Source organism: Gavia stellata, chromosome 2, assembly GCF_030936135.1.
Source record: "Gavia stellata isolate bGavSte3 chromosome 2, bGavSte3.hap2, whole genome shotgun sequence".
NCBI lineage: Eukaryota > Metazoa > Chordata > Aves > Gaviiformes > Gaviidae > Gavia > Gavia stellata.
In genome coordinates, this window is record NC_082595.1 from 13,026,643 (window position 1) to 13,048,289 (window position 21,647).

The 21,647-nt window shown below is 36.8% G+C and overlaps 1 protein-coding gene across 1 annotated transcript in view; it reads right to left on the bottom strand.

The window, feature by feature from the left end:
* HAAO (3-hydroxyanthranilate 3,4-dioxygenase) overlaps positions 1-21,647 on the bottom strand; it is a 32,681-nt gene extending 11,034 nt beyond the window's left edge. Inside the window, exons 1-6 of the mRNA XM_009807285.2 lie at positions 21,568-21,647; positions 17,335-17,413; positions 10,251-10,334; positions 8,486-8,592; positions 5,497-5,586; positions 4,742-4,785 (exon numbers count right to left, since the gene is read on the bottom strand). Of these exons, the coding sequence (XP_009805587.1) occupies positions 4,742-4,785; positions 5,497-5,586; positions 8,486-8,592; positions 10,251-10,334; positions 17,335-17,413; positions 21,568-21,647 (484 nt within the window). The remainder of the gene's footprint in view (positions 1-4,741; positions 4,786-5,496; positions 5,587-8,485; positions 8,593-10,250; positions 10,335-17,334; positions 17,414-21,567) is intronic.

Genomic DNA, 21,647 nt, shown 5'->3' on the forward strand with positions numbered 1-21,647 from the left:
TGTTTTAATGTACCTACAACAGAAAGGCACAAATACTTATACAGTTATTTTAAGTTCAAAAGAATGGCCCTATGGCTCCAGTGTAAATGAAGACAGAATTTCTTCCTCCCCTTGTTTTTATTTTTCTAAGGTAGTTTTAATTGAATTAATATTGCCCACTAGCCAGTTATCTTTGTTCTTTACATTTTTCTTATTTTCAGTTATTAACACTCTTCTCTTTTGATCTGCTTGTTTTTATACACCAGTGAAACAAGACTGAACAGCAAATACTGTCTACAGAGGTTGCCCTGGATTAGCTACAGAGGATGACAGTACAGGAGCTGATTTTTATAGCTCTGAGCTCACCCTTATAACTTGTTTAATAGCACTACTGAAACCAGAAAACATTTGTTTATAGACCATGCCCTAGGCTGTATGGTATTCCTACTCCAACTGTCTGAAGAAAATGCTGAATTTTTCATACTCATTCAAGTCCTTAGGTTTTGTCTGCTCTGAATCACAAGCATAGAACTGTGCTGTATTCTAACAATACTAACCAGATTTTAAGTCCAGACTGTAAATTACCCTAGATACACCTAGAATCAATGAAAGTTTTGCTAGTGAAGTCACTACAGGAGTGGTTTTTTATTATGTATCTGTATGTCCACTGACAATAAAGCTTTTATGGGAATTAAAACTTCACTGATAATTAGAAGTAGATTAAAAAATTTGGATAAACAAAAACCTGACATTCTACCTATGCCATTAATCTTAAAGATCATTTTTAAACAAGCCTAACTTGGGAAAAGTCTTTTATTGCACTTTTTCCTATCAAATCTCTCATAAAAGAAGCTTGGATTATTTCAGTGAGTATGGCAGGATAAACTTTTGAACTTCTGGATACTTTTGTGAACAATATTCAGCCATCACTGTTTATTAGAACTGGGGTTTGTCTGTCTGCACTGTCTCTTGTCCTCTTGACTATAAAATTGGGATGAAATAGAACCCTTGAGAGACTCTTGCTTCCAGTCTGATTCAGCTGAAAGTTGCAAGAATTGTTTTGATAACTGTGATTCCTCATGTCAAAAATTGTGTAAAGTAAACCAAACCAACCTATTTTGAGTGTTCCATGTTTAGACTATATCCTGAATATATTCACCCTTATTGATAAAAGGAGGGGAGAGTTTTCTCAGGCTTTATCTCTACATGTGGTAACAAAAGAGGTTAGTAATTCAGTATAAAACAGTTCCAGGGAAGATGCCTCAAGTAAGGATTGCATGCAGCATGTTTCTGATTGTATTTCACCTGATGGTACTTGAGTCCCTCTTATAAAAATGTATCCTTTTAATAGCTACTGCTGTCTTTTCATATATTCTGAGTACCCTGCTTTCAGAGGGACTTGCCCTACTGTTGGCTGAGCCAGAAACCATAAATAAATCAAGAACAATTCTGGACTTAGGGTTTTTTTGTGTGTGGTGGGTTTTTTAAAGCAATTGGAGCTTGATTGATTCCATTTATAGCTTTCCTCTATGAGTGAGCTGCAATCAAGGGTTTCTTTCAAGATGTTTTTCTTCAATTTTATTCCATTTCTCTCTAAAAAGGGAAGGCACCAGTTCAGGCTTATGCAGAGATGAACCTGAGAGCGCTTCAGCTGGCACTTTTAAACTAAGAGGATTCTGGATTTTCAGAAGAGAAACTGAAAGAAGAGGCTGAAACCCAGTCCTCTGCATAGGCCAGCTCAAATCTTGTTAAAATGTCTTCAGTGAAATGTCATGAGAACCTGGTGGTAGCTTGTTATATGTGACAAGTGTCATGCTGGTTGTTGAATTTTTTAAGGGGGAAAAAAAAAAAAAAGAGCTGCTGAGGGAATAAATCCAGAGCATTATTTCTCTATCAGTTGGGTATGGCTCCAGAAGGAACATATTACCAGCTTACTCATCTCAGTCAAACTTTGTTTGATTCTTTTTTTTTTTTTTAACACAAGTCTTGCTGACAGTTACAGGAACTGCTAGCTAAAACTTCTGTAGCTAAACATCTGGGGTATTTTCCTCATGTATAAGACATCACTGAGACTTTGAACTTCTTATTGTCCATGAGAACTGAAAATTGGAAAAATGGAGCTGTTCCCCAGGCTGAAAGCCTGCCATTGTACCTTGTTGACTGCTTTTTGCTTATAGCAAGAGTTAAGCCAAGAGCATGTCAAGTATTTGTTGTCTTGACTTAGTGGCTAATCCAGGAGGAGAATACATTCAGGGGGAAAAATATGTATTGAGCTCTGAGCAAAATAACCACGTTTACTTGATATTTTTTTTGTCTTGAAAAAAACCTTTTTTCAGCTTTAATGGAAGTCTCTCATGCCTTTTGGCCTTTTTACAGCTTTTGAATAAATTACAAGGAAAGAGCTTCTGTACTAGATTTATCAATAACAATTTCTCAGTGTTCTGTGTTTAAAAGAAAAAAGTATCATAGCTTCTGATTGATTGTCAGGTTTGTTCTTTAGCTCTAATCTTCTGCAAAAATATTAACAATATAAATATTTAATGTTCTTTTTTTCTGCACTGATATAACTAATTTGCTCTTAGCTCAGACTGGTGAGGGATGCTTATTGGAAATCACTGTATTGAACAAGGATAGTATGTGTGAGATGGTATTGTTTTTATTACAGCAGCATCTAGAGGCTTCATCTGAAATTATATTTCCTCTGCTCAACACTGTATGAACACACAGTGAGAGACAGTACCTGCACTACCTAGCCCCCCTCTCCCCCCACCCCCGCAAAAAAACCCCAAAAGCAACAAAAAACAAACCAACAACACCCAAATATGTCACACAAGTGACATTCTCAAATTCAAATAAACACATTTTGATGGTGCATATAAAGAAAAGTAAGATCTTGGAGATGACAACATTTTGTTTGTAAGAAACACAGAGCCTTTTTCTGAGAAGTACATTTCCTAGTCAGTCAAAGAGCCAATTCCAAAAGCTGATTCAGCTGCCAAGTCTTTCAGGCAGTGTTTCTGACTGGCTTACCATTTCCTAATTGCAAGGGCTTGTAAGGTTGCTATCCCATACATAGGACTCTTCTATGAACTCTTCATTTTGGGGACAATGATTTAGTCAACTATTTTCAAGAAAAGTGATGTTCATGACAAAAAAAAATCTTTCCCTGCTTTTAGGATGTGAGTAACAACTTTGTTCCATTATGGATTGAGACAGCAGGCACTGACATTTTTATGGTGATTATCAAGCTGAGAAATGGGATAGATGTAGAAATAATGTTTCGCTAGAACTTTTGTCTCTAATAGAGTAATTCATAAAAATCAATATGGAGATTAAGGACAACTGGTTCCAAAAACTTCTTAGAAAGGGGAACTAAAATTTATCTTTAACTTGTGGCAAGAAATATGGAATTTAAGTTATGGGTGTGACTGAAAGATGACATTAAAGTTTGTCATGTAGTTGTAAGAGTAGCATAGCTGGGATGTTATGGGTGTGCACATGCAGTGCACCTGAGCCATAAATTTTCTGCTTTGTGCAGCACGTCCCCCAGTCATTCACCTGCACAGATGAGACAATAGACTGCTTTGAAACAATAAACCTAGTTGAGCAATGGGATTGACTGAACGGGTGGCCTTCACAACAGCATTTGGCTAACTGGTGCAGGAACTCCAGGTGGGAGTCTCAGGCTGTCCTGGAGGTCCCACAGGCAGCTACTGCTGTGCTTATGCTGATTTGTACTTTTTTGTGTGTCAATTAAGAACCTGGCAATGTCATGGAGACTCTCCAGGTACTTCCTGCAGCAAAACTGACCAGGTTGCACCTAACGAAAACACTTGCAAATGGTCCATAGAAACTGTTCCTGCAGGTGCAGAAATGATCACATAATGTAGTCTTTTCTACATAGTTAAGACAGGTGGGTGGTATTTTGTGCATAGTTTATGTTAACCAATAGCAATGGATGAGGTACATGCTGTATGTTCATGTAGAGCTGTGGGTCAACAGGATTGTGAGATTTTAGCAAAATGTGTTTCCCACTGAAGGTGCCATTGCAAGTATCCTTGCAATAGAGACTTCAGTTGCCATACAGAAAGCATCCATCACGTTTGAGAGATCTGATTCCTAAAGATACTAATAAATTAGTTTTCTTTAACAGTTACTCTCTCTGTGTCCTATGTCTCTGTCCAACAGACTCAAGAGTGGAGTTCAGAGTGAAGTATCTGCTCCAGTGTGGACACTGCAAACACTATCCACAAACAGAGGCAAAATAAAAAATAGGGCAAGAAAGCATGGAAATAAAATGTTTAATGGATCAGACCCTACGTGAACTAAAAGTACCTGTCTTTCTCTAGGTGTTCTTATTTCCCAAGGATAGATCACAGTGTATAGTTATAGGTAAAGGAGTACAAGTAGGTATAGAGTGCGTAGACTGAACTCATAAAAATCTCATTCTGAACAGTCAGAAATTAAATTTTGTTATATAAGACTTGAATGGCATGCAAGGGTAGAGATATTGAGATTTCACACTGTACAGTTACCTGATAGGTCGTTATGATGGCATCACATGAACACCCAAGATGCTGTTGGCAATCATGTATATGGATTTTATTTGTGGTTGGGAAATAATTCCTTTCATTACTCCAAAGTAACTTTAATTTACATAATCAGAAAGAAAAACAGAAACTTAGTCATTTTATGTGGAGAGAATCATTGCTGTTCAATCAGGTACAATAATTGTTGTAATTCTGAAATTAATTTGCATTACCTGGATTTGGTTTTCCAGTTTGATATTGTCTTGAATTGAAAAACCTGGAATAATAAACATTTAAACACCAGTAAAAAGTCACGTTCATGTTCTGTAGGTTAACGAAGACTAGGCAGTAATAGTAGCCATTAAGCTTTGTGCTGAGAATGGATATGCCAGATCCTCAGCTACTATCACATGTATTCAGCAGGGCTATAATTATTTTATTGACAGAGGGTTTGTCTGAAAGTCCTCCAAAATTCATGTCACTAAACAATTTTCTTGTTCACCTTTAGCAACCGTTTAACAAATTGATTAGTTAATTGATGACATTTACACATTTCTTAGAAAGCAGCTCTCTACCAAATTTGCCAGTCCTGATTTTTCATGAATAATATCGATTAAAAGTACTTAGATTAAAGCAAGAGTGAAAGAAGCCCTAAGGCAATTTAGTGTTTTACCTAGTTAACCTAGCATTAATTCAGTGTTAATTTTTAATTCAATTCTTTTTGCACGTAACAGCAGTGTCCTTTTACTTGTTCAAAAAGTGTGTTCCAGATAGGTGTGGGGAACACTTGTTTTTGATAATTTTTTAAATCTGATTTAATGAGTTTTTGGGGTATACAAGTTATGATTAAAAATTTGTAAAACACCAATTACCAAGTCTATGTAAAATGCAGCATAAATAGAAAATTAACTATGTAAATCACAGACTGATGAAGATCTATTAGGTCGTTTTAACCATTCTTTTAAAATTTACACAGAAAAAAGCTTACTCTTGAATTATTGGTATAAGTTGAGTGCCGAGATCTTCACAGTGAAACCATTTTTCAAAGAGGACATTAGTTGATTCTCCAACATAGTATCTGACAAAGTAAAAACATTAGTCAATCCTTTTATTACCTAACAGATCAGGCAGTTTCAGTCTTTTCAAGAAAACAGCTACTTGATGTTGTGTAAGAGTGTGTTATTCTCAAGCCTGGTGTACTTTATTCTAAAGAATGATTTTTTTTTTTTTTAGGAAAGCTTTCTGTTTCCCTGGTTAGCTGACTTGGTGGGTGGGGTGCTCAAACTTCTATGGAGGGCCTTGCAGGTCTGCTGATCAACCACAGAGAAGTCACCAAATTCTTTTAGCAAACTTTCCATATTTATTCCTGGAAATGATTGGAGCCATAGTCCCTTGGGACCAATAACTCTCACTTTGGATGTAGTTACTGCAAAAATAACTGGCCCCAAATACCATTTCCAGTAACTGCTTCCATGCAGCTATGAGATAAATGCTCATATTTAAGAGAGTCATCTTGCTTATTGCCCATGCATGGACTGATAAGAAAACAAGGTGGCTTATGGACTTGTTTGCAAAAAATAAATGGTTGTCAGCTGTGTAAATTTGGGAAGTGTTGTTTAGCTCACCCCTCTGAAAAGGAACTTAGTGCTTTACTTGCATTACTTTATGTGTTAACAAATAAATTAATTGTGCTGAGATCAACAGGTCAAGGCTGCTGTAATCTATGGAATGGCAAATAAAGAATGTACCTACAGATTTAAAAAAGACTGCATGGGCTGGCAAGGGAGTGATGCTCCAGTACAGTCACTCATATTGCGACTGATTGTAAATAGGTCCTATGTGTCCTTTGGGTTAAAGTCACTGGAATGTGTGTTTGAAGAGGGAAACAAGGCTTATATAATCATACTGTACATATTTGTGTATTCATGTCTGTCTTATGTATCTATATACATATTGCCCAGAAACTTACTAAGAGCTCCCTGGCTCCTCAACTTTTGCAAAAACAAGACCGTAATGTTATTAATGCCTCTAACATGCAAAAAGCTGTGCTACAAGCACAATTTTTGAACACAGATAATCTACAGAGAAGAGAGATGTTAAAATGTCTCAGGTGGGAAAAGGCTTTGCAGCTGGGAAGGACTTTGCACCTTACTGGGTGTTAAAGAATCCAACCACACAACTAATATAAAACTTAGTTGTTTCTGTACTTGTTTGTCATAGGATTAAGATTAGCTAGTGCATTTTTCTTATAGTACAAAGCATATAATCATTACTTAGGCTGACACACTGGGGCAGACTACTTAATCTTCACTTGTACAATAATCAGCATGCTGGGGGCTCTGATTTATGACTGTGGCTTGTAGGCATGATAAATAATGGAACAGTAACGTAATATTAGACATTGAGTCAGCATACTTGAAAGTTTTATTATGACTTCCTCTTTGTACAGTCTTTGCTGCAGGTGGCTGGGAGTGCGAAAAGTTTGAGAAGATTAGAGGTTCTGGTTGTAAATCCCCATGTCTCCCAGGAGCACACAGAGAGACAATGTAGGTTCAAAAGTATGACATGATTGTTCATTTCCAAAACTTCAGGTGTCTTTGTTCATAATGTCAGTGTGAAAACAAGGACACTAAAAACCCCTAAGTGATTTATTTTCAGGCACTTGATTAGATATTTTCAATTAAGAGTGTGCTTTGTTAATCTAATTATTTTTTCCACCTGCAAACCATATGGTAGCTTTTAATTTAATTTCTCCACAAGAGCATGACTATATTGGAGTGCAGATCTCTAGATCTACCTGGGATCCCTAAAAAGGCATTCGGCATCTCTCTAACTCATACCATTCACAGACTTCATGTACAAGGTAGAGATTTTATCTAAAGTTACCTAAAGATATTTATGTTCCTTTATTACAAATAAACATTTGTATCTGAATCACTGGCCAATTGTTTCTAGCTCAAAATATCTTTTTAATAATGTTAGTGCTCACGATCCACAGACCTGCAATGAAAGGAAAAAAAGGGACAAGTGCATAGATGAATGATGTTTTAAATGAACTGGATTTGTCTTTAGATTGGAATCCAATCAGGTGGGTTTTTTGAATGGTCCCTTTCTTAGTTTCTTACTTCTTTAGCCTTTTTTGTTTGAATGAAAAACTGTATCTTTCTAGCTCCACATATTAGCAGTCTTCCTGCTGTGACACCACCCATGCAACAATCAAAACTGTAGGCAAAAAGACAGAAACAGTACATTACAGATATTAGGACAGTTTTAAATCTTTATAAATTACATGAATAGCTATAAACTCTCTTTGTTCAGTTGTATCTGGTTAATATCAAAACAGCTTTTCTAACTCGGCCAATGTTACTGCTGTGTCTTGCTGCCTTATACTTATGAATTCTGTATGACCACAGGACAAGGCTTAGTCCTGCTCCCACTAGAATACAAAGTAAAGCTTTCATTTCTTTGAAGATGTTGTTCTCACAAGGCAATAAAAGCTAGGCAGAGGTGTGTACAATGTAGAGGGGCTAGTGTTAAGAAAATGGACTTTTGTCTCCAGCTTCCCACACACTTGCCAAAAAAGCTCTTCTTCATCTTTTTGCTTTCAGTGCTTACAAAGGAATTAATGTTCTGCTTGCCACAATTGATAAAAAAAATCTTTTTTGATTTGTGTTGTTACAGAGCTGAGAATTTTTTAAAACTTAACGTGATAGTAGTAGGCAACACATAAGTAGATAGCTGTAACCACAACATGCATTTAAGACATTTCAACATGTTCCTTGTTTAACTAAATCAAATGCTAAATGAGATCTCTGTTTATGTGTCTATAGATAAATAGATGTGTGGATAAAATTAGTACAAAATTGCCAGGGTGAATCTGATAAATTATCAGGAAAGTAAAATACAGTATTAAGTTGACATGAGAAATCAGTTTATATTACGAATCCTAAGAGATTAGCCAACAGTTTATACTTCACCTGAGACCATCAATTTCTGTCTTTAATCTTTCCCTCTCAATCACAAGACCCACAGTGTCTGCGTATCTCTGAGGAGAATGAGGTATCCTAGCAGGTAGGAGGAACATCTGTTCAAAAAAATGGGAAAGCATCAGTGTCAGGAAGTCTTTCTTCTTTGTGTTGTCCTTTCCCTGACCCCCAACCTGCAAAATCCTCTGTTCCTTGCCCCACTTTTCCCCTACTCTTTTTTGATCCTGTGTTGCTCATTTGCAGCTGCAGCTGCTTTGGTACCAACAGCCCAGCAGATACTGTTTCTTGCTTTCTCAGTGAATGATGACAATTGACTCTGCAATCAGCACTGCCTTTATGGCAGTCAGGTGCTCTTCTCCCGGTTTTGATCATCATTGCTAGACACAATTGAAATGAAAATCTGACCAGTTACTCATCAGGAATTTATAAATTTACTGCAATTTCTGAGTAGCAGAAATGGAAATAAAAAGCAAGTTTGTCAGCTCAAGAAAATGTCTAAACTGATCAACCACATGTATCCCTCCAACACAGTGAGCACCTGTGATTGCATGATGAGGTTATTCTCTCCAGAAATAATTAACAAATATAAGGGGCTGCTTACTCATGCAAGTGACAAAGTGAATAGGCCACACTTGTTTGGGAGGAGTCTATTACAGAAGTTTGAGAATAAAGCTTTTTCTAGAAGCTATCCGACTATGTAGGAAGGTGGTAAGCCTGTACTGTTCTTCAGCGCTACAGATCTCTTAGCGAAGGTTGGGCAAGCCACACCAATTTCTCTGTCTGCAAAGCAGAGCTAATGATAGTGCCTCACCAGGACTAGTGTCAGTCTTTCCACTAAGTATATTGTGTGCTCCTTTTCATTAATGCTTCTGGTACATGCCAAGATTTCAGCTGGATGTACTTCTCCAGTGTAAAGTGTATTACCAGAATCTTACCGTCTATAGGTTTGAAAACATAGATCTGTTTCTTCATTGAAAATGTCGTAATACTTTTAATGACATCAAGCTATTGGGTCTAATATGTGTCTTCCATTTTAAAGGCTGGCCCCGCTAGATCTAATAATCCTTTCAAAGACTGAGTGCAGTTCAAGCTTGTGACAATAATAATGAGTGGCAGTTGTAGCACATCTAATAACTTGTAGTAATACCAAGTAAAATATCTAGTCACGCTCTCATTAAGAGCACTGCAATCTATGCTTTAGCAAGCCCGCTACTATAAGGAAAAACACTGAGTGCAGCTGGATACATTTTATCCATAAATTGCTCTTTTAAAACTGTTCTCATATTGTGATGGTTGCAAAGGCTAGCTGTGAGGACTAAAGAAGGCTGAAAATAGCTGAATCTCTTAACTTCCTAAGTTCTAGGCAGTTCACTTAATGGTCTGTTTTGGTGGGTAGGCAGTATGTACTTGACAATGTGTAAATAAGACTGATCCACTTGAATTCACATGGCAGACTCCATGCCATGCAGGGGAATAAGAAGTCCTCTCAGTGTATTCCTGGCTATCTGAATGGGTATCCCAAATGCCCAGAGATATTTTTATCTGTTATTGAAATCATGAAATATTAAACACAGTATATTGTAGTTTGCTGTTAATTACATGGAATTTGCTATTCTGCATTCAAGATATTTTTTTCCTTTTTTTATCCTGATGCCATCTTTTGCACAGCAGGGATAAACTGATTTTTAAATACTTCATAAAACATTTGTTTAACATACCTATGCACAACAATAACAGAAAAACAACCCTGTTTTACCTCCCCTTCTCGGATCACAATGTCTTTTTGTTTCCCGCTTTCAATTATCTTCAAACACATATCTCCTTTAACCTGGTAAAAAAGCTGAAGGAATAGGAAAATAACATTAAGGCAACTACTCCAAAACATTCTGTACTTCATATTCTGTATATAAAGGATACATGTACAAATACATGCAATGTGTAATTGCAAATATTTACAGATTTTTCCTAACAATAAATAACAGACTTCCAACCTTTGTTGCTTTTGAAAATGTTACTAAATATGTATTACTTTCATTACCTAACACACATTTGACGAGCCATCTAAGAGGTCTGTAACTACTTAGAGAGCTATTCTGTGAACCCAATGGAATTCCATTGCACTCTTTACTCCCGGGAATTACTCTTTGTAGGGCTGGGATGTTATGGTTAAGACATCCGTTAATTACACTGTATATAAAGCTTCATTTCAGATGTAGCAAGGTCTTCACTATTACATTCAGTCAAATTAAATATCACTTTTCCAAATAAGATCCAAATACGCAGGCACAGTTTTGTGTGTGTGTGTTTTCATTTTTTTTAATGGAGATTTCTCATATGGGAATAATTGCCCATTTGGAAGCTGTTCTGCTTTATTTCTGTGGATATCCTCAAAGCCCAGCAACAGCTGCTCCTCTTCCTACCATGTATGTAAAAGGATTATATTCAAAGCATGTATAAGGACAGAACCACTGAACCCATAATTCCATCTTCAGTGACCTTTCCACAGCTCTGTTTTCAGAGAAGCTTTGGGGGGGGCTCTGAGGTGCTCAGAGCTAGCCTCATGTTTCATGGCAGAACTGTGCTATGATCTGTAAGCAGGTCTCTCTTTTGACCTGGAATAATGGGCACGTTTTTTCCTAGCTTTATATAATAGAGGACAACAGTACTTCAAAAAGTCAACTTCAACTTTCTGCCACTCTCTGCCAAGCTTCTATATGCTTTTGAGGTTCTGTTTGCCGTATCTAGAAACCAAACAGATTAATTCATAGAATTGCTAGTGTAGCTGGAATTGTCTGAAACCTGATTAAAAGTTAGAACTATAATGAATATAATTGTATTTATAGTAATTCACTGCAATTTTAGCAAAATGGAAAATAAACAGAGGAAAGAAGAAACCACCAAAGTATATTAAAACCCTGAACTAAACCTTTTCTGACATTAGAAAACTTAATCAATTTTTTGAATCAGGATTACTTCCAAAACAGTTCTGAAATATTAATACATGCCCCTGAGAATTCAAGAACGTAAGAAAGAACAAATGTGCTGCCAAGGGACTGAAACAGTAGAGAGAACTGAAGATGAACTGGAAAAGAGCTCATGCTGAGAGCTCTTAACATGAGTGAAAAGTTCACCTTGTGCCAGAGACATCACCATGGATAAATTATAACTCTTGCCTAGATGGCCACAGTGCCAGGCTACTTATACTGCTTGCACTCCATTTCCCCATGCTCTTTTCCTGTCATTTTCTTTGGTGTTACTGAATGACCGTATAAAATGCTATAGTAGCCCTCATTACAGAGCACATCAGGCAAGGGTAACTGCTCATTGTACAACATAAAGTGACTTGAGTGGGGAAGTGATCTCTCCTTTTTTTCAAAAAAGACCCATCTAAGACCTTAAGATCCTGATGGATTATCACACAGGCCATTGGTAATATGGCACTGGTAATGCTGAAATTGAAATATCCTTTTTGAAACATTGAGCTTTGGAGTGTTATCATACCTATAACTACTGAGGGAGCTATTACTGAACACATGTACAGGACATGTAGAAGAGGGAAAGGACAACAGAGGCAGAGGCTTATTCTGCTTGTGACCATGAATCACGTGGCTAAGCAACCTTCTGGTAATGAGAGACTGGGGAGGGGAAAGGGGACATGCAGTTTGATAGATGAGCATCACAGTCATGAGGAAAGATTCTGAACACTAAATTTGAATTAAAAGAATTGTTTTGCTGTGGGAAAGGTGAAATGAAGTAGGCTGCACACTGTCAATAAAAGTGTTTTTCTGACTGAATTTAAATAGTACCTTTCACTATAAATTATGGCCTATTTTTCAAAACTCTTTTTTGAAAAATGTCTGGGTGCTTCAGTCATCCATAAATCATCTGATGTAACTGTGATTAATACAAGTGGCAGTAATTATTGATTCTACTGCTGTGCTTATATTATACCCTGAACTTTTATCCAGAAAACTGTCAACTGTTTTCTCACTGAGTTACGGGCCATGCCCATTTCACAGGACAGTTTGGCAATACAGTATTGTACAGTCTTTTTGCTGGAATGTTGTTTTTCCTAAATGCTGAGTGAGCTTTGCATTCTGGGCAAATCTGATCTCTTCCTAAGTGTCTCCTGGAAAAATCAAGGCCTGAGTAAGGAAGTACTGGGGTGTGTATGGGTGTGCACACACGCATATATATATGTATGTATATATGCAAATACGTATGCATATCTAAATAGAGAGTAAGTCAGTAAAGTTCATGCCACCTGAAAATACAAGCTTTCCTAGTTGGTCTGTTTTTGCTGGGATAATCTGGTATCCATTCTCCACAGCAGTACTGAAAACTGAGGAAATGTGTAACATTTTCACTCTATTAGCAACTTATTAATTACAAGGCCTCTTGTTACATGTAAAATAGATACATATTCTTGAAAAAAAGCCTAGATTTGTATCTTGCTACTGCATAATGGGTCAAAATTGGACATGAATTTGTCTTTCTGAGTGAAGAATGTGGCTCAAGGAAGAAACAAAGGTTGTTCACAATTCTTTTTATCCCTTGTATTACTAAATGTGCTTATTTGGGGCTTTTTATTTTATTGTTTTTATACCTCCTTCTTTTCTTCTTTTCATTTTTCCAGATTTTTGCCTTTCATTTAGCTTTCCTGCTTACTATGTGATATCTTCTCATTACAGTTACACTAAAAACACCTCCTCTTATTAATTCTCACCTTACCTCTAGAAGTTGAGCTACCTAGAGGTCATTCTTTACCCTAAGCATAACTCCTTTTTCATAACATTGTTCAATATGATCATTAAAAACTGCAGGTATACCTTTGACAACTAAACTGAAAGCCCCTTAAGATTGAGAGTTTATTTTTTTACTCATTTAATTTTCCTTAAATTCTCTTTATTGTAGGAGAATTACAACCTCCTTCCTTAGTCGGTTTTACCTTTTTTGATCGTGCTTCAAACCTGATAGTATTGTCTTAAGCTGCAGTGAAAGGCAGCATGACCAGTGCTGAATCATTGTCAAGTCTATAAAGAGGTATTTTGCTCAATTATGCAGACTCATAAAATAAATGATGCAGGCATTTCTGGAGAATGCAGTGAATAAAATCCAAAATTGGTTTTACTATAGCTAAGCTTTGTTATGATCATGGTTTTTATTTATCATTAACTCCTCCAAAACATATAGTCCCCTTTATTTTTCACTTAGCTATTTCTTGAAAGTTATATGGTGAATTTATAAGATAAGACTAGAGGTTCTTCCTCCCCACCACCTCAGGCATTGCAATGCCAAAACTCACAAATGCTACTGTATGATGGAAAGTTCAAGAGACAAAGGTACGTCCAGGACTGTTCCCTGGTACCTGGAATGCACCTGCTACCCTGTAGCCATGAGGGATTAGGCATCATGTCAGGGCCACCACAGAAGCTTTCAGTGGTCTCATCAAGTTGACTACACAAGAATTGTAGTCACTAGTCCATGTAATCCAAAGCTCTCTTGACAACTGAGGTACATTGGAATTCCTATGAAAACTCACAAAACTAGCTATATAGCACAAACACTTTCTTTGTTGCGCGTGTTAAGGAAGTTTTGTCTATATAGCTATATAGGTGCATTGTCACAGCCTGATTTGGCTCCTTGGAAAACCTGTCCAATGGAAAACAATGTCTCAGGTATGAGGCAGTACTTCTGTGCGGAAGGATGGCAAATAAGTAGTGTGCAGAAAATTAAGAAGGAAGTGAAGCAGTACAGAGAAAACTGAGAAGGAAGAAAATGTTGAGTTACTTATTTAGGAAACACCTCCTTGCTGAGAAGAGGAAAAAAGTTGTGTGAGACTAGCTGCCGTTCTAGTCTAAACAAATGTTCAGGAGACAATCCTAAAACGCTTTGAAGAGAGTCCAAATCAAGCCTCCAGTTTTTCTCATAATTAGCCAGTCAGAACTGATCTTCCCGATACACCTGCACACTAACAGCGCCAGCAGAGAACAGCTCTGCAGCAGGAGGATGCTCCTAAATCCTCATCTCTGCATGTGAACCCCTTGCTGCTGTGAACCACAGGCTGACAAGTGCAAGTTGTGCCACAGGACACACTATAAGCTGTGTGATAACAGGCATAAAATAATGAGTGAACAGATATAAACAATCCTAAATTTAACTTTCTTTCTAAAACAACACTTCTTTGCTATCAGAATAATACTAGTAGCATAGCATCAGCTAAATTTGCATAAAGGATTTGTGGATTTCTGCGTTCATGATTTGGCCTGTTAACAGTTTGCCTATATAGTTTGTCTTTTAAATTATCACTCAGAACTATAAATGACCTTTTACCTGCCAAAATAATAAGCTGAACATGGTTTAGAATGTTTTTTAATCCCAAATCTAATTTAGGAATATGCCCTTTTACTAGGATATTCTCTGCTTCACAATTCGTCTCTAATGAAAAACAGGGATTTAAAGGCTTAATTAGATCACACAAAGGTACAAGTGTGTTTGATAAAAAGCTATGGTAAAATGCAACATATGACTATACTGTACCTCCATAAAAGCGGACAAAATTGGCCCATACATTAAACTGATATGCAACTGATAATGCTTCTTATGTGTATATTGCCAATTTTCCTATCTGATTGGAACTTTGTTTCCGTTTTTAGTTGCTGAGTAATTGTGGCAAATTTGCTATTTAAATGAGGATGTATTGATACCTAAAAAATCTTGTATCCAGTTGAATTAGCAATAATTTACTATATTGTTGCATACTGATATAGATTATGCCTTCATAGATATGGCTAACTTTTTACACTGTTGGAGAGTCATATAATGGGTTTAGGCTTATTAAAGTTAGGCCAAATTCTTTTCAAACACAGGAACATCTTGCAAAATAATAAATAAAAGGTAAATCATATTAATCTAACTTTCATTTTAAGGGAAGGGGAGGAGAAGATAAATTTAAAACAAATTAAACAGCGCAGGAATTGGTTGAGGACCAGGGATAATCCAGTATGAACTGGGAGATGCAGGGAGAGACAAGATCATAAAGAAAAGGAAAAAAAACCCCAAAACTTAATATTGTCGTGCAGGCTATTGTACCAGTTAAATTTCAGCTTGGTTTTGCGTGTTCCTCTCTTAGTGTATAGCTCTAATGTATTCCCCAGAGCAAGAAAATAAATTAATTGTATAAAACCAAAAAAGTTAAGTTACAGAAAAAAACATTTGGAATTGTTAACTTCCATATGTACCTTCACATACCTTCATTATATGCTTTGCCAAACCTTGATGCTGTTGACCTTAATAACATAATTCACTCACTCTTTTTACATCTAATATGCCATAACAGCAGTGTACAGACTAGATATTCTTCTCAGTGCTTTCTGAGCAGTCATACTACAGATGTGATTGCTCCTTTCCCAGGGACATAATCATGTTGACGAAACCACATTTTGTTTTCCCCAGCTAAGTATCTCTGGAATTTCCTTGTAAATATATGATGAATGTTAAATTCTTCTGGTTAGCAACAATCACTTCACATGCGCTGCCCTGAGACCTGGCTTGCCTCCTTCCCAGCCCAAGCAACCTGCCGGCATGGTCCTGGGTGTTGCCAGAGCTCCCCCTGTGCAGCTGATGACAAGGGACATAATTGAGCATGTTGGGTAAGCTGGTACATGACCGGAGATGCCTGTGCCCACAGCTGCGGGTGGGCTATGAGACCATGGTGGCAATCCAAAGCAGGCAGGAGTCAGACTCTGATAAGGTAGCAACCGCTCTTTCAGAGCGGTATGGTTATAATGACTACAAACACCTGCACAGCATAATTGTAACAGAAAATTAATGAAGGCTGGTTTTGTGAGAAATGATTCGGTGATACGTAAACACAAATTTTTGTTTCTTTTAAAAAGGATTTATTGAACTTGACTCACTTCTGCCTTGAACTATGTATATACTCAGGCTTGGGTTTCCAAAGGTACTTAAAATTAGGTGGCCAAATTTTATTGGAATTACTTAAAATAAATTACTCTGCGGGAAACAAGGCAAATTGCCTCCCATCCTGAAATTGTTACTGCCAGACCTCTAGTGTCCCCTTTCCCTTAGGGTTCCTTCAGAGTCACTTGTGATACCTCTGACTCAGAGAAGTCCTCAGGCCAAGCAGACAATTCCATGAAAAAGGCAGTAAACAAAGTAGATGTAAATTGTAACAATTCTGATAGGTTTCTACTCTTTCTTCCCATATTCTGCATTTGGCACAATGGCTACTCACAACTCAAAGCAGTGGGATGGCTTTCTTTTGATACAGAAGATGTGCAGCGAAGCGGACTGATTTGAAAAATATTTAGAGACTCTATTCTTTAACCTTCCAAACGTGAATGAAAGCTGAAAATGCTGATATTTTCCACAAAGTCCAAAAAAAAATAATTTCAAGCCAATCAAAATATTTAGGTTTTTTTAATTTTAAAAATCTTTTGAATTATAGACTGATTGTATATTTGAATTATAGATTGATCTTCTGCAACAAAATAGCACTTTAAAAATATTGTTACCTTTCCAAAGGTTTGTTCCAAAATGTTGAAATGACATGTTTTGTGTCAGAACACTTTCTCTAGTTTCCTGTTAGAAATGAATTACAGCAAAATAGATCTGATCTCATGTGTTTGTTTTAAAGGAAATGCACAGATGGTGTACTTCTCTGGTGAATGATTCTGTTTAAGTCTTTGAATAGACCTAATAAATACAACATCACTGAGCCTGGCATTGCTAATCTGTAGCTGTAGCTTCAAAAGAAGCTGCATTTTAATCATTATAGATCAATTAAAAGCGCAAAATATAAACAGCCTATAGGTTACCTCTTCTCCTTCTTCAATATGATAATCCTTCCTTTCATTTGGCCCTCCAACAAACATCACATTTAATTGACAGCGATGCCTAGAAAGGAAAGTGACATTTTAAAGCTACCTCCACTTGTGATGTTCTTTATTTCACATAAGTTTTTTTTTTAATTTTTTGAAGACAGTGAGTCAATGAAACAATGCTGAGTGAGAAGCAATATCCGGAATAAGAACTCAAGAGACCTTGGATGCATCTGTCTGCTTTGCCACTGTCCTGCCCGGTGACCTGAGGCCAGCTACCTTCCTCCTGGTGTTTCAGTGCCTCCAGCTATGAAAAGGGGACAGCAATAGTTAGCAACTGTGGAAAGAGCTTTGAACTGTAAAGATAAAGAATGCTACATAAGAGACAGGAAAATGTCTTTTCAACCCGAGCTGATTAGATCAGTATTCTGTAAAGGTAAGACACTTTTAAAGGTTAATAAAGGTAAAAACATTCCCATTGGTAGAATTACCAGAGATAGTGACGGTAGGAATTATCAGCTAATTTCTCTTCTATTTATACTGGTTTTGCTAAGGCGGAACAACATTACAATGGTTTCATTGTGGTTGTGGTTGATTCAGAAAAGGAGATTCAGGCCCTTTATCTTAACTCTGCCCCTTTTAAGAGCCCCAGTGAGCACCTCTCTAAGCTGTCACAAAGAATAGATATCATCACTACTATCTATCGGCCTACTTACACTAATAAAGAGGTAAGGTAGCATGTTTTCATTTGCTAAAAAAAACCTGTAAAACAGGCCTGTTAGCTGTGATTCAAAATTTGTCCTTAAGCTCTTTTTGATATGTGAACTGGGGAGTGTTGACCTCTACTTTTCAGTGAGGAGATTCTGGGCAATACTTAGGCTAACAGGAGATCCTAGTAACACAGAACCAGCAGAGCCACACTCCCCTGCAACACAGGGAAGAATGACGTGCTTCTGTGTCAGCACCTTGTAAGCCTTAATTGAGAGAAGCTATTCTGAACTGCTGAATATATACATTTCATCTGCTACTGTTATCATGTTTACTTTGAAAAGTATTTAAATTTTAACGAACAACACAGTAGAGATTAACAAAGCAGAAATAACAACTAACAGTGACAAAACTCCTTGGTCAAATGAACGTCTAAAGAATTAAATTAGATTACAATTCTTAAATTGACTGTTTTCACCATAGGAAGCTGTACACATTACAGCACTTGGCTTCATGCCCATATCCTAAAATAAGGAACCAAAATCAGAACTGCTTGTACCTTGCTGATTTAATATTAATTTTCAAGAATGCACTATAATACTTCTGCATTAATGAACCCTTCTACTAAAGAAGGGCAGGAAGACCAAAACAGTAACAACATGGCTAATAATTAATGAAATAAATTAAAATCAACCCTGGAGAATAAAATAAGAGAAAGACAATCTATGGGTATCTTGTAGCCTACTTTTAAGATAGAGAAACCCATACAGTTTTGTTATTAGTTCAATAACTAAAAGTGAAAATATTGCTCTAAAAATCATTGTTAATTTTTTGTTTGGCAAATCTACCACTAATTCTGTTACCCTATGGATTTATCTGGGGTTTACATAATAAACAGGCAACCATGGGATAATCATTCCTATCATTAACAATTATTCAATGACACCATCAAAAAAATTCCAGCTATCAAATACAAACAGGAACTCTAATAGGTTTGCTTGTCCATATTGCTAAATAAAGTTTTCTGTTTAATATAGTTGCATTAAGTTAAGAAGAAAAATCATAAGGAAGGAAAGCAGTTTCAGTTAAGACTGCCAAAATGCAGTTAGAGTCTCATAAATGTTTCAGGGGTGTGAAAATGACTTGATTGCACTATTTTTAGAATGAGGTGCTAATCAATAGCCTATTAAGTTTTACATACTCTTATATTTCTCTTCTTAATCACATAAAGAAAATGGTACCAGCAGGCAACCTTTTAAAAAGTCTAAAGACCATGAAGAATCACATAGTCCATGACCACAGTTAGGTCTCCTTATGGTAAGTATCATATTCTGAACTCAAAGAAGAGCTTTAAAATTGCCATAGCTACCCTGTAAAAATCAGCTATGTCAAGGGTCCTGATTTTGCACTAATTGCTCATTGTTGAGGTTAAAAAGCACTTAATCTTGTAAGAGTGTGTCATTAAAATACAACTAATTGAATTGCAGCTCTTACATTGTGTCCTTTTCTTGACTCTGGTAAAACTCAGGTGGTGATTCAGGAATTGGGGTTTTGTTTTGAAATCCCAAATAGGTACTTAAAACTTTTGATCCTCTTAAGGGTATGGAACACAGCTGAATAAAAGCTTGAAAGCCATAATAAATTTAGACATTAAAAGTCCTACTGATCTGCTGTAAGACCTAATTTTTAACCGTTAATTCTCTCTTGAAACACAGGATCATAAGTTACTTAAATGTTTTGAGGTGGTTGCCTTCCAGTGTTGGAGAAGGCATTGAGAAGATTGCCTTACACATCTCTACTCAGCACATAAAGGATCAAAGCCTTTGGAAATATGTTGGAAATCTATTAGTCATTTCTTGGAAAATCACCTAAAACCTTTTTGGAAAATCCTGAAAGCATTTAGATAGCAGCAGGAGCATATAGTAGATGGCTTTCCTCTCCTCCTTCACAGGCTGAAGCTACGTTGGAAAAATGGGTTTGTTTGTTTTTTTTTTAATCTATGCAGTTTTTATCCCAAAAGATGTTCCTTGTTTCACTGTGGCTTCTTGCAATGTTTATGGGGAAGACTTGTCAACACTGAGTATTTACGGATCTATGTGACTGTCTGACCTCTGATAGATCTTATGTTCCACTTAACTTCAGGATTACAAAGAGCTGCTGGTATGGAGTGCAGAACAGTGCAGTAATGACAAAAAGGTTCATCTTACTGATGAAAGAAAACTATGAATATTCCACATACTGTAAATGGCTATGCTTTACAAAATGCTTCCTAAATCCATTTTGAAAGTGCAAGAAATGAAAACACTCATAAGGAGAAGACACTTTCCTCATTATCTCCCACTGTGAACTATTGTAGTAATTCAAGTTTCATAATTTCTCAGTTAAACATACAACTGTAGTTTCAACACAGCCATCTCAGTAAGGCTGTGCCCTTTACTTTATTCTTGTCTTGCAACCATTACTTTGAAAAGTAACCCTTGAACCTGCGAATGGAAATTATTATCACTGCTACCATACTGCCCATTCAGCTTTTGATTAGAGGTAGCACTTCAGGGTAGGGCAAGAGGAACGTTCTTTGGTGCTTTTTTTAACGATTAAAGTTGCAAAGCAAGACTTTATAAAAAAAAAAATAAAAGCAAGAAAAATACTTTTTGTTTTCTTTATAAAACCTGGGTTTATATCACTCTTTACAGAGAATCTTTTTTTATGGAAGTCTTCTGTATATGGAGCTTTGGAGTCCTCAACTTCACTGACAAAAGAAATCCTTGTTAACGTTGTGACTAGAAGGTGCCACCCATTGGACCATTTACACTGGAATTTGTTGATGAGCTTTGACATTGAGAATATGCATACTGTACAACTGCATAATGGCCACACTTTTTTCTTACATTAGCTGTCTCATTCAGAATATGGTTTGTAGCTCTAAGGTGCCAGTCAGTGCTCTGAAACACTGCATCTTCAGCCTCCCGCTAAACAGAGGGTCCTACCCTGCCTTGACAGCTCTGGAATGCCCTGGAAACCTGCTCCTCCAGTGCCCTTGCCCTTTGTTTCTCCTTATCTTTCAGTGATATGTCCCGTCAGTTTTGATTGCTCCTGAAGATTTGGCTCCTCTGCAATGTTGGAATGACTCTCAGCAGCTCTAGCAGCTGTTTCAGGTTGTAATTTGGTAGCAGTAGTCTGTTAGCTAAATCTTACCATTTGTGATGCCTTCTCCTCAGATTTCTATGAGTTTATTGCCACAGGGCCTGACACGAAGTCCCTTAACTCGGTCTAACTGCCTACAAGAGACTTTGAGTTGAGGCAAATATCTTATATTCAAGTTGGTCTTTTCAGCTTCTGCAAAACAGATTTCAGTCACTTTCTGTTATGCAAAACAGCACTCTGACTGCAGTCTGAGAGGAACACAGTTCCTTACTAATCTTTACCATGTATGCATTTTAGCAGCTTCCTCTTATAGCTAAGAATATTTATACATCTAAGAACTGGGTAAAAAAAAAAAAAAAAAAATCTTTATTTACTTACATAAGCTTATTGCACACAGGTGGCAAAAAGGCAGCTTTGTTTTCTTCTATCCATTTTCTTATATTTACAAGAAGCTCCAT